Source organism: Amphiprion ocellaris, chromosome 3 (assembly GCF_022539595.1).
Source record: "Amphiprion ocellaris isolate individual 3 ecotype Okinawa chromosome 3, ASM2253959v1, whole genome shotgun sequence".
Taxonomy (NCBI): Eukaryota; Metazoa; Chordata; class Actinopteri; family Pomacentridae; genus Amphiprion; species Amphiprion ocellaris.
This window is the reverse complement of record NC_072768.1, coordinates 38,762,990-38,776,045: the sequence shown is the minus strand read 5'-3', so window position 1 is coordinate 38,776,045 and position 13,056 is coordinate 38,762,990. Positions and strand designations below refer to the sequence as shown.

The 13,056-nt window shown below is 37.8% G+C and overlaps 1 protein-coding gene across 2 annotated transcripts in view; it reads right to left on the bottom strand.

The window, feature by feature from the left end:
* The window catches only part of LOC111585676 (homeodomain-interacting protein kinase 3-like), a 57,218-nt gene that overhangs the window by 36,991 nt on the left and 7,171 nt on the right, over nucleotides 1–13,056 (bottom strand). For both annotated transcript variants that reach the window (XM_023295242.3, XM_055008710.1), the window contains exons 2-4: nucleotides 9,417–10,354; nucleotides 7,685–7,876; nucleotides 6,127–6,308 (exon numbers count right to left, since the gene is read on the bottom strand). In XM_023295242.3, the coding sequence (XP_023151010.1) occupies nucleotides 6,127–6,308; nucleotides 7,685–7,876; nucleotides 9,417–10,352 (1,310 nt within the window). In that variant the 5' untranslated portion in view covers nucleotides 10,353–10,354. The remainder of the gene's footprint in view (nucleotides 1–6,126; nucleotides 6,309–7,684; nucleotides 7,877–9,416; nucleotides 10,355–13,056) is intronic.

Genomic DNA, 13,056 nt, shown 5'->3' with positions numbered 1-13,056 from the left:
AACGTGCTTTTCTGGATGGCTCTCGCAATGTCAGAAGTAATAAACTTCATTTTTGGACTTACTGGTTGAGTTAACCCTCATGTCGTCCTGCGGGTCAAATCGACCCGTTTTAAAGTTTGAAAATGTGGAAAAAATATATATTTTCACGGTGAAGGATTCCACATTTTCAACATTTCTGGAAAATTTTTGAAAAAATGTTAAATGTTAAAAATATTTCTTTAAGAACATTCAGAAGAAAATCAACCAAAATCCAGTGAATGTCGCTGGACTTTGGTTGATTTTTTCTGAATTATTCTTAAAGAAAATATTACAAGTTTTACTGATATATATGGAATCATTTTAGATATTTTTAGGATTTTTTTTTAGAAGATTTTTACTCATTTTTCGAAAATATTTACAATTTTTATTTTTTAAATTTTTTATGTCTTGCCAAATTTGGGGATTTTTTTTAAATAAAACTTTTAAGGGAAACTTTTAAGGAATTATTGGAATTTTTTTTTGAAGATTTTGCAAATTGTTATAAATTTGGGGAATTTTTTTGCAGCATTTTTGTATTTTTTTTTAGACAAGGGAACAATATTTTTTGGTGCCCGTATATGAGGACAACAGGAGGGTTAAAATGATTTATTTACATGCATTTATGTTGTTTTATTGTGCTTTTGTGGCACTTTTCACTCTGTAATGTGGATCAAGAGCCGCAGAGTGAAGTTTGCTACAACTCACGATTCATTTTGCGAGCGCGAGTTAAACTAGCTGGATAGCTGCAGCTTTTATGTAGCAGTGAAGACAGCACACATGAAGATGGTGTTCATTTCCTGCGAAGCATCAGAAGACTGACTTATGCTGGGAGCCATAATGAAGGGCAAAAAGTTAGTGAATGTAGCACAATCCAAGGTGGAGTACAACCGGAGACTGGAAACAAAGCCATCTGATAGCACCGTGTGACGACGTATTCATCTGCTCTGATCGTCAACTAGTTCCACGTAACAACAAAACGCCGTAGGTCGAGGATGTCGTAAACCGAGGACCCCCTGTATTTTTACTGCTGTTAAATGTTAAACCAAACAGTGTGCAGGGGTTAAATGAGTGAGCTAAAAACTTTTACTGTCTTTTGGGGTGTTTTCTGTCTCTTTGAAAACTAACTTTTGCATCTAAGCCACACTATCTGTCAATGGCACTACCTCTGGTTCTGGAAAATCCAGGGAAAACCCCAGAGCTGTAAAAAAAAAAAAAACCAAAACAACACACACTAAATAAAAGCCTCCTCCTACCCACTGTGGTGAGGCTGCATTTCATAGAGCTTCACTATGGTAACGATACAGAACAGTCATTATGCAACGGCTGGAGATGAACAGACTCTATATCTATAAACCACACTCATGAGCAAACACACTGGAGGTTATGTAATGTATATAGATAAGGAGAAATAGGACAGAACAACATGGTTGTGACATCTCAGTTTGATTCTGCAGGCATAGCAACGACACAGAATAAACCACAAACCTCCGTGTTCTACCAGCTGCCATCACGGCTGAACCGACTCACACAAACCCACAGTGGAAAGGAGGGGACGGCGTGTCTATAAAACTAAATATATAAACATCTCTGCATGCCATTTCTACCGCAAAAAGTAGATAGAAAGAAAACCGGCAAGCTGATTGGATGACTTCATGATTTTTACCAGAGATCTAATTTAACAAAGTGAGCAATGAAAGATTCAGACAATAAAGAACAGGAGATGTAACTGACTCAAAAATTTAGCTTTTTTTTGAGAGTAAAAATGAGGCATTTCCTCAAAATTTGACAAAAATTATTCAAATTGTCCAGAATTACTTGAAAATGGAGGAAAATGACATTAAAGTTGTCCAGAAATACTCAAGTGTGCTGAAAATTACTGGATATTTGTCCAAAATGACTCAAAATTTGACAAAATGACTAAAAAATTTGGCTTTTTTAAGGTAAAAATGACGCATTTTATTTGCTGTAGTTTGTTCTGTCCAACCACCTGTCCCACGTTACTCAGAATTTGTGGACAATTACTACAAGATGTCCAAAAATATTCAGAAAATGTTCGAAACGACATGAAAGTTTTCCAAAATTACACAAAAAATAGCCAGAATTAATAGAAATGTGTCCAGGATGATTTAAATTTTGACAAAAATGACTCAAGTTGTCCAAGATTCCTTGAAAATGGTTTAAAATGACACAAAAGTTTTCCAAAATTGCACAAAAATCATCCAGAATTACTCAGATGTGTTGACAATTATTCGAAATTAAAGATGACTCAAAATTTGACAAAATTAGTAAAAAATTTGCCCAAAATGAGGTAAAAATAGGGTAATCATGAGACATTTCATTTGCTGTAGTTTGTTCTGTCCAACCACCTGTCCCACGTTACTCAGAATTTGTGGAAAATTAAGACAAAATGTCTCAAAAAAATGTTCAATACGACATGAAAGTTTTCCAAAGTGACACAAAAAAGCCAGAATTAATAGAAATTTGCCCAGGAGGACTCTAAATTTGACAAAAATTATTCAAATTGTCCAAAATTACTTGAAAAGGGTTGAAAATGACACAAAAGTTGTCCAGAATTACACAAAATTGGTGCAAAATGACACAAAAAACTACCAAAATTAACATAAATTTGTCCAGGATGACAGCGATAACAACTAATAATAACAGTAATTTAGCTGCATAGTGGTTTGACATGTAAATACCACTGATAGCTGAGCGGCTGCTTCCATGAATTCTACTGCAGTAACTTTTACAGCGCTGCAGCTAAAACCTGGCCAGATGTTCCACTTCAAAGTGGAGGTAAAGCTACCACCGACGTCCCATCCTCTCTCCTCTGCCGAGTTATTGTGAGGCTCACCAGGGTACACTGTGTAACCTACATGCAGCTGCAGCGTGCACAACAATCACACACAAACACACCCAGACGCACACAGGAATGTCTGAATGTTTTTTCCTGGATCCTAAATGTGGCGTTCCACATTCTCCGCTGGCCCTGCCGTGTCCTCACTGACCTCCCCGGAACGTTTCACTGCTCCAAGACAAAACACACATAAAGCAGGAGTTAACCAGGTCAGCTGCAGAGCAAAGCCTTTACGTTATGTAACGGCTATAGCTGCACGCTCAGAGCACAGGAAGGGCACAAAGTGGCTAAAAAACACACGAGTTGGGGTTGTTGCTTTTTAAAAACAGACGAGTTTCGTGCACCAAAGCAGGAGTTAGAGGTGAAAAACGAGAAGATAAAATCAGCGGTGCAGAGAGAGGAACAGTGGGTGTGTGCAGAGACACCGTACATAAACAACATTTCTGAACGATTGCACAACGATTGAAGACTTCGTCAACCCTGACTGACCTACTTGCTGAAACTTGCAAGTGAGTGAAAATGCCAACCGGCCATCCTGAAGGTGAAGAACAAGGAAGCAGCTCCGCCTTAGAAACAATCAGACGTCATTAAATGCGATGCTTAATTCCACAACAAGTCCGCCAACAATTTACAGCTCGTTTCAAAACAGAGGAGCTGTTTTTTCTCTGCGTGTAAAACACATGTTCATTGCAGCAAACTCCTCCATGTTTGGTGTGTTTAATTACTTTATTAAGCTCTTTGTCTTGAAAATTATTGGAAATTTGTCCAAAATGACTCAAAAGTTCACAAAATAACTTAAAAACTGAGCTTTTTGTTGTTCCGTCCAACCGCCTGTCTCAAGATACTCCGACGTGAAAGTTTTCAAAAATAGAAGAATTAATAGAAATTTGACTAAAATTACTCAATTTGTTCAAGATGACTCAAAATTTGTTAAAAATTTGCCCAAAATGATGTCAAAATGTAGTTAAAATTACTCAAATTGTCCAAGATTACTTGAAAATGGTTGAAAATGACACAAAAGTTGTTCAAAATTACACAAAGATTGTCCAGAATTACTCAAGTGTGTTGAAAATTACAAGATGGCAAAAAATTTGACAGAAGTACTTAAAAATCTGCTCAAAATGACTCAAAAATTTGGTAATTATGAGACATTTCATTTGCTAAAGTATTTGTTCTGTCCAACCACCTGTCCCACATTACTCACAATTTGTGGAAAATTACGACAAAATGTCCAAAAATATTTAGAAAATGTTCAAAACAACATGAAAGTTGTCCAGGATGACTCAAAATTTGACCAAAAAAATGACTCAAATTGTCAAAAATTACTTGAAAATGGTTGAAAATGACAAGAAAGTTGTCTAAAAGGGCACATCAATTGTTCAAAATTACACAAAAAACAGCCAAAGTTAATAGAAATCTGTCCAGGATGACAGTAATAACAACAAATAACAGAAATAATCTGAAACATGCTGCATAATTCCACACGTCAACAAGTCTTCTAAGTGAGTCACAAACTATTTACAGCACATTTAACAACAGAGGGGCTTTGTTTTCCTGCATATAAAACACATGTTCACTACAGCAAACTCCTCCATGTTTGGTGTGTTTAATAACTCATTAACCCTCCTGTTGTCCTCATTTACAGGCACCAAAAAATATTGTTTCCTTGTCTGAAACAAATCCAGAAACTTCCCCAAATTTCTGAAAATTTGCAAAAACTTCAGGAAGAAAATTCCAATAATTCCTTAAAAAATTTATTTTAAAAAAATTCCCCAAAACTTGGCAAGAAAATTCTTGTAAATATTTTCAAAAAAATGAGTTAAAATCTTCCAAAAAAAATCCTAAAAATATTTAAAGTGATTCTATATATATCAGTAAAATTTCTAATATTTTCTTAAGAACATTCACATGAAAATCAACCAAAATCCAGTGAAATTCGCTGGATTTTGGTTGATTTTTATGTGAATGTTCTTCCGAAACATTTTTAACATTTCTTTTTTTCCACCAAAAAATGTTCAAAGATTTCCCAAAAATGTTGAAAATGTGGACATCAGAAGTTTCACTGTGAAAATCTATATTTTTTTCCCCATTTTCAAACTTTAAAACAGGTCAATTTGACCCGCAGGACGACATGATGGTTAAGCTCTTTGTCTTGAAGCGGACGAAGCCGTTTCACAAGCAGCAGAGAAATGCCAAATATTTCATGACGCCGTTCCTTCAAACATCTCAGTTCCTCTATTATGTAACAGCGTTTGGGCGTGACGAGCCTCAGGAAGCTCAGACATACACGGCATGCCGCCAGAAATATGCATATGTGCAGAAGAAGAAGCAGCAGCATAGTAAAAGAGAAGAGGAAAAGCAGCAGAAGACATGTCGAGGAACTCCCAGAGAGAGAGAGCAGGTTAATGGCCAGCATTTCATATTACAGAAGAACAGAGGAGGACTTCACTAAGCCCTGTGGGAAACACCAGCAAACTTTACCCACGTCTGACCCGCCATATCTACACCACAAATAACACCTGATCCTCCAAGAAATACTCCTCTCTGAACATTTTGTACCGCCTGAAACTCTCTCTGTCCGTCAACATTCTGTGGTTTCCTTCATGACAAATGAAACGACACGCTTCACTTTCACCCACAGTCACTGCTTTGTGACGTAGAGCTTCTCTGTAACTAACAAAATACCCACAGAATCAACTGGAAACTGGATAATTGACCATCTAGTGATGTATTTTCAGCTGAAGATCCTCATTCCTACACAGTCAATGTGGAAAAACTTTCAAAATGTCAAACACAGCATCTGGGAAAGTAAAGTTATGCGAGCAGAGTTGGTGGGAAATTACTACAAAATGTCCAAAAACACTCAGAAAATGTTCAAAACGACATGAAAGTTTTCCAAAATTACACAAAAAAAGCCATAATTAATAGAAATTTGCACAAGATGACTCAAAACTTAACAAAAAAAAGGCCCAAATAGTTCAAAATTACTTGAAAATGGTTGAAAATGACATGAAAGTTGTCCAGAATTACATAACTGCAAAGTGGAAAACCTTTCAAAATGGCCATTTTTGGTTAGAAATACAGCATCTGTGAAAGTTATGCTAACGGAGCTATGCTAACGGAGCTATGCTAACTCATTCTGGGACGGTAAAACCAATTTCCCTAAAAGCTCAAACACAACCAGCGTGTCAAAGTTTGACCGTCCTGCTTCATGAATGATGGATGCCTCAGGTGAAAGTGGAGCAGCTCACCTGTAGTATCGGGACTGCAGGTACGTGGAGCAGACGGCCTTGGAGACATGGCTGGCCGAGCCGAAGTCGATGACTTTGACTCTGTAGGGCTGCCTGGAGGGATCCACCAGCATGATGTTCTCCGGCTTCAGGTCGGCGTGGATCAGACCCAGAGACTTGAGCTTCTTTAGAGCCGTCGCCACCTGATTTCAACAATCAGCAGAAATAATACAGATCAAGGTCTAAGACTCAGTTCAGGTTCCACATTCAGCCCAATTTAATCTCCAGTGACCAGTAGAACCACAGCATAATAACCTATAAATAACCACAACTCCTAATGGTTCCTTTGTTTTAGTGCAAAAAAGTTCCTTCTGAAAATGTTCACATTTAAGGAATTACCTTTTTTGAAAACATTATGAACAGACGGAACTTTTTAAGAAAATTAATTCAATTTCAGCAACATGATGCCTCAGTTTATCATTTACACATTACAACTTAAAGATCAGAGTGTCTACAAAGAAACACAACATTTAGTCACATCTGGAACTGAACCATAGAGGATTTTACTTTAGGATCAAAACGACAAAAGTCAGATTAAAAAAAAAAAAACACAAAAAAACCAAGAGAAAACATTACAAAAATGACACAGAATGCTAAAAACGAGAATCAAATGAGACAAACAACATGAGCAAAACAAAAAAAGACAAAAAATGAGACAAAAAAGGTACAAAGTGTCAAAACATTGGACAAGTAACAAAAACGAGCCAAAAAAATGACACCAATCAGACAAAAAAAATTTTTAAAAAGCTAGAAACAAAACAACAAAAAAGTAGACAATCCAAGCAAGACAAAAAACCCCAAAATGACAAAAACGATTCACAAAATAACAAATGAAGCGAAACACAAAATGACAAAAGACAAAAAACACAAGCGAGACAAAAAAGACAAAAACGAAACAAAATGACAAAAATTTGACAAAAAAAGTAACGAAGTGGCAAAAAATGAGACAAATGACAAAAACGAGACAAAAAATGGCAAAAGCGAGAAACAAAGCAACAACAAAGTAGACAAAAGACACAAGCGAGACAAAAAGGAAACACAAAACAACAAAAAAAATGAGACAAACAACAAAGGTCAGACAAAAAAAAACAACAAAACCCAAGACAAAACATTACAAATGCAAGACACAAAATGACAAAAAAAATGACAAACGACACAAAGCAAAACAAAAAAAGAGACAAGTAATTAGACAAAAAAGTTACAAAAGTGACAAATGACACAAGTCTGACAAAAAAAAGAAAAAAACAACAAAAACAAGACCCACAATGACAACAGAACAATGAACAATTCAGTATTTTACTTTCTGATCCAAACAACTTGTCATGGTCTAGAAATTATTTTAAGTTTATAGTTTTACTAATTTACAATCTGCAGTTAATGTCTTCTCTGGAATTTTTACACTTTGAGGACCGGATTGGACCCTCTGGAGGACCGCTTTTGGCCCGCGGGCCACACGTTGGACACCCCTGGTCTAAAGGAAGCATCATCCTCTGACATTCCCGTGTGTTTCCAGCGTTACCTGCAGCAGAATGGGCCTGATGATTTTGAGCGGCAGAGGGCTGAACTTGTTCTGCTTCAGGAAGTCGTAGAGGTTCTGCTCCAGCATCTCGAACACCAGGCAGGTGTGGCTGCGGTGCTGGAAACACTCCAGAGCTCGAACCACGTTGTGCTCCTCGGCGTTCTCGCTGCTCAACCGGGCCAGAATCTCCACCTGCAGGGAAAACGGCAGAGTCAGAACATCGACGCAAAACCAGAAGAACAGACAGACGAAGAGGTTTTAATTACAAAAACAGCTTCTTCAGTGAATCCACAAGTTTAGCTGAAACACACAAGTCCTCATTGGGGCTGAAACCATTCCTCCAGTTATTCCAGTAATTCCAGTAATTTGGTTAGTAAAAAGCCTCGAGGCAGAATTCTCTGAATGGGGGCTTTGTTTAATATTAATAAACTCAGTGTCATTTTCAACCATTTTCAAGTAATTTTGGACAGTTTGACTCATTTTTGTCCAATTTTGAGTCATCCTGGAGACATTTCTATTAATTCTGGCTTTTTTTGTATAATTTTGGAAAATTTTCAGATTGTTTTGAATGTTTTCTGAATATTTCTGAACATTTTGTAGTAATTTTCAATAAATTCTGAGTAACACGGGACAGCTGGTTGGACAGAAAAAATTCTAGCAAATTAAATGTCTCACTTTTACCTTAAAAAAAAGCAAAATTTTGTGTCATTTTGGACAAATTTAAGTAATTTTGTCAAATTTTGATACATCCTAGACGCACTTCTATTAACCCTGGTTTTTTGGAAAATTTTGGAAAATTTTTGAGTCGTTTTGAACATTTTCTGAGTATTTTTGGACATTTTGTAGTGATTTTCAACAAATTTTGAGTAACATGGGACAGGTGATTGGACAGAACAAATTACAGCAAATTAAATATCAAATTTTTAATTTAAAAAAAGCAACATTTTTGAGTCATTTTGGACAATTTTTTTCAGTAATCCTGTCAAATTTTGAGTCATCTTGGATGATTTCCATTCATTTTTCAACACACGAGAAATTCTGGATAGTTTTTGTGTATTTTTGGAAAACTTTCATGTCATTTTCAACCATTTTCAAACAATCTTGGACAATTTGAATAATTTTGTCAAATTTTGAGTCATCCTGGACACATTTCCATTAATTCTGGCTATGTTGTATAATTTTGGAAAACTTTGAGTTGTTTTGAACTTTTTTTTGTATTTCTGGACATTTTGTAGTAATTTTCAATAAATTCTGAGTAACATGGGACAGTTGGTTGGACAGAACAAACTACAGCAAATTAAATGTCTCATTTTACCTTAAAAAAGCAAACATTTTTTAATCATTTGGGACAACTTTTAAGTAATTTAGTCAAATTTGAAGTCATCAAATTTCCAGTAATTTGAGATGACAAAATAAACTCTCAAGTGTGGAATTTTCAACACACTTGTGTAATTCTGGACATTTTTTGTGCAATTGCGGAAACATTTTCATGCCATTTTCAACCACTTTCAAGTCGTCTTGGACAATTTTTTTTCAAATTTAAAGACATCCTGGACTGCAGACGCCCGTATTCTGCCAGGATGGTTATTTCTGTTGCACAGCGCGCTCACTTCCTCTTTTGATGAGGTAACACTCATGCCAAGCACGTGATCACAATACTCGATTAATCACCAGAACAATCAACAGAATACTTGGCTACTAAATACTCGATAGCTGCAGCCCTCGTCCTCACCTCGATCTGCCCCTGACGTGCGTAGGACGGGTGGTTCTTCAGTATTTTCACCGCCACCACCTCGTTCGTGCCCCTCTTCCAGCACTTCACCACCTGTCCGAAGGTGCCGCGGCCCAGGAACTCCAGAACCTCGTAGCTGTTCTTCAGTGAGCAGAGGACCTCGTGCTGCACCAGCTGATAGTCTCCGTCCACCGATCCGGTTCTCGTCACCGTGGCTCCGGCCGCCGTCGCCTCGCCACTGCGCCTGATCTCGGTCCCGTCCGCCTCGACCCTGTTGCTCTGAGCGGGAAGCGTCCCTCCGCCTCCCGCCCTCACAGGGTCTGCATTGTTCCCGGCGCTGGTTTGCAACATGGCCACAGGTGGAGGAAGCGAAGGCAGAGCAGATGCCTCCTCCACTATCTGCATGGTTCCCACACGGCTGTTCTCCTGCGCTCGTTCTCCACCGTCGCCCGTCTTCTGCTCACATCTCTGGGTGGAGCCGGCGTCCAGAAGGCCAACGTACCCTCCTCTGGTCCGCCTCCTTCCCCTCTCTTCCTCCTCGGCTCGTATGCAGGCCCTCCTCAGCAGCCCGCAGTCCAGACCTCCTCCTGCTGGAGTTCCACCACTGTCCCTACGAAGCCTCACCTCCTGTGGGCCTCGGCTCTGGCCAAGCTGGTCCTGGACGCCGGCTTCTCCCGGGCCCGTCCAGCTCTCCTCCCTCTCTGTGAGTCTTCCCGGGTCGGCTGAGGATGGGATGATGTTGTTGGGGTAGGCGATACCGTAGTTGACGCCGATCACATAGGTCTTGGGCGGCGGTCGTTGCTGAAAGGCTCTGCTGGTGCTGTTGCTGCGGTGGGCTTCACCCGTGAGTCTGCTGGTACCGCTGCTGCTGGTTCCTAAGGCACTTTTCTGAGCTGAGTGCAGGTGTGATGGGTAGACCAAGACTTGTGAGGCCATACCTGAAGAACAAAAACAAACAAAACACCATGGATCATTTAGGGCACCACACAGCAAAACAGGGATTATCTGTCTGACCAATTATCATGGCAGAAAAACCAGATAATCTGTGTTTTTATTGAGTAATTACTACTAAATTAAATGTACTATTTCAGGTCTGATGCAGAGTCCTCTCTCTGTGGTCTTAGAAATGTCTCTCATGCAAAACAACAAAAAATAAAAGCCGTTTAGCTACTAGCTAAACGGCTGAGCTATAAGCCATGAGCTATAAGCCAGAATCATTCAAATTAAAACAAAAAAAGGCTTGAAACATTTCACTTTATGGTGTAAACGTGTAGAATACATTTAATTTTCACTGAAAGAACTACTGGACATTAATAAACTTTTTCACAATGACATGTAGAAAGATGATATGCTCTAGAATCTCCAGGTAGACTGCTGCATTGACTTGATAACAAACATTTTAATTTTGGATTTTCATGAGCTATAAGACATTACCAACAACATTAAAAGACAAAAAGGGGTTGAAATATCTGTTAAGTTCTGCTGGAAAAGGAAATCAGCACCAAAGATTGTCAGCGGAAGGAAGCATGTAGCGCTCTAAAATCTCCAGGTAGACTGCTGCTGCATTAACTTGATAAAAACTGTTTTATTTTGGATTTTCATGAGCTCTAAGCCATCAGCATTAAAATTAAAACAAAAAAAAGCTTTGAAATATTTAACCCTAGGTGTAGAATGTATGTAATTTTCACTGTCTTAAGGAACTACTGGACATTAAACTTCTTCATGATGTTTTAATGTTCTGAGATGCACTAGTATAACTGATTATCTTGACATTTCACCAATCTTTTTCTCAAACTAAATAGAAGCCTGATCAGACTTTATTTAGTTTATTAGACTGTTGAAATAATAAAAGCTGTTTTAAAGTCTGTCAGGAGGAAGGGAAAGTTAAATTCCCTGAATGACCAGGAACCTTAAAGACCAGACATGTAAATAAAACACAGTATGTATCATTTAGGGAATTGCCAACCTCATAATTATGTTTTTAGCTGGACCTTAGAGACCTTAAATGCAGTTTTACATCCCGGCAGTTGAAAGAAGATTTCATGATGTCGTCTATAGCTCAATAAAATTAAAAATATAAAACCAGAAGTGAAAGTAACACAGAATAATGAACCAGAACTGGATCAAATTTGGCTCAGTCATAGCAAAACTGCTTCAATAAGAAGAAGTTGCTTGATATGAAACATTTCCTCAAATACGCACCAGTTTGCTCTGATCTTTTTTAAAAATAATTTATAGAAACCTTCAAAAACTTGTTGATTAGTTTGTCTACTAAAAGTTAATTAGAAATAATAAAAGCTGTTTTAAAGTCTGTCAGGTGTCACTCCTGAACAACAGAGATAAATGAAACACATCATGGATCATTTAGAGCATCACAAACCTCACGATCATGTTTTTAGCCTGAACTTAGAGACTTTAAATGCAATTTTACGTCGCTGTAATTGCAGGTAGAGTTCATGATGGTGACCTTAGGTCAAAGAAATTTTAAAATATAAATCAGAAATTAAATAATGGAGATAAAAAAAAAGATCAAGTGTGGCTCAGTCATAGCAAAACTGCTTGAATATGAAGAAATTGCTTGATACGAAACAAAGCATTTCCTCAAATAAGCACCAGTTTGCTCTGATCTTTTTAAAAAATAATTTATAGAAACCTTCAAAAACTTGTTGATTAGTTTGTCTATTACAAGTTAATTAGGCTGTTGAAATAATAAAAGCTGTTTTAATGTCTGTCAGGTGTCACACCTGAACAACAGAGGTAAATTAAACATATCATGGATCATTTAAGGCATCACAAACCTCACAATTGTGTTTTTAGCTGAACCTTAGAGACTTTGAATGCAATTTTACATCTCTGCAGTTGCAGGAAGAGTTCATGATGGTGTCTATAGGTCAAACAAAATTTAAAATATAAACCAGAAATGAAATTAATGGAGATAAAAAAGAGATCAAGTAGAGTCAATAAGAAGAAGTTGCTTGATACGAAACAAAACATTTCCTCAAATAACCATCAGTTTGCTCTGATCTTTTCTTGAATAAAAACCTTACAAGACTTTGTTGATTAGTTTGTCTACTACAAGTTAATTAGAAATAATAATCAGGTGTCACATCATGGATCATTTAGGGCATCTCATAATTATGTTTTCAGCTTCTAATTTCTCTAAATAATTACTCTAAATGCACCGACACACGTCCATCTACTCACACATGCCGAGGAAACAGCCTGAATGAATATATTCCTTATTTAGGTTAATCACAACGACCTTATTGCACTAATAACTTGTTTATTGCTGCATATGACAATAAAAGTCTCTGAATTCTCGACTCCAAATAGCCACCGTGTAGAATTCACTGCACACGAACCGGCCAAAAGCTTTCCATCGAGCTGGTGGACTAAAATTAAACTCGTCATAAAAAGCTGCCAAAGCAAATCCTCATCATGTCACCCTTTACTGGAAAGGGGAACTGGTCTGCTGTAAGGGGAGATGGGGGAAGCCCGTCCCAGCACGCCACAGCCGAGGGTCAGTTTCACACAAAGTAAGCAGTAACCGGGGGAAACGATACACCCACAAACATGACATTTAACCAACACACTGAAATGACTGAGCTCCATGGATGATTAAAGTCCACAAAGATCTGTG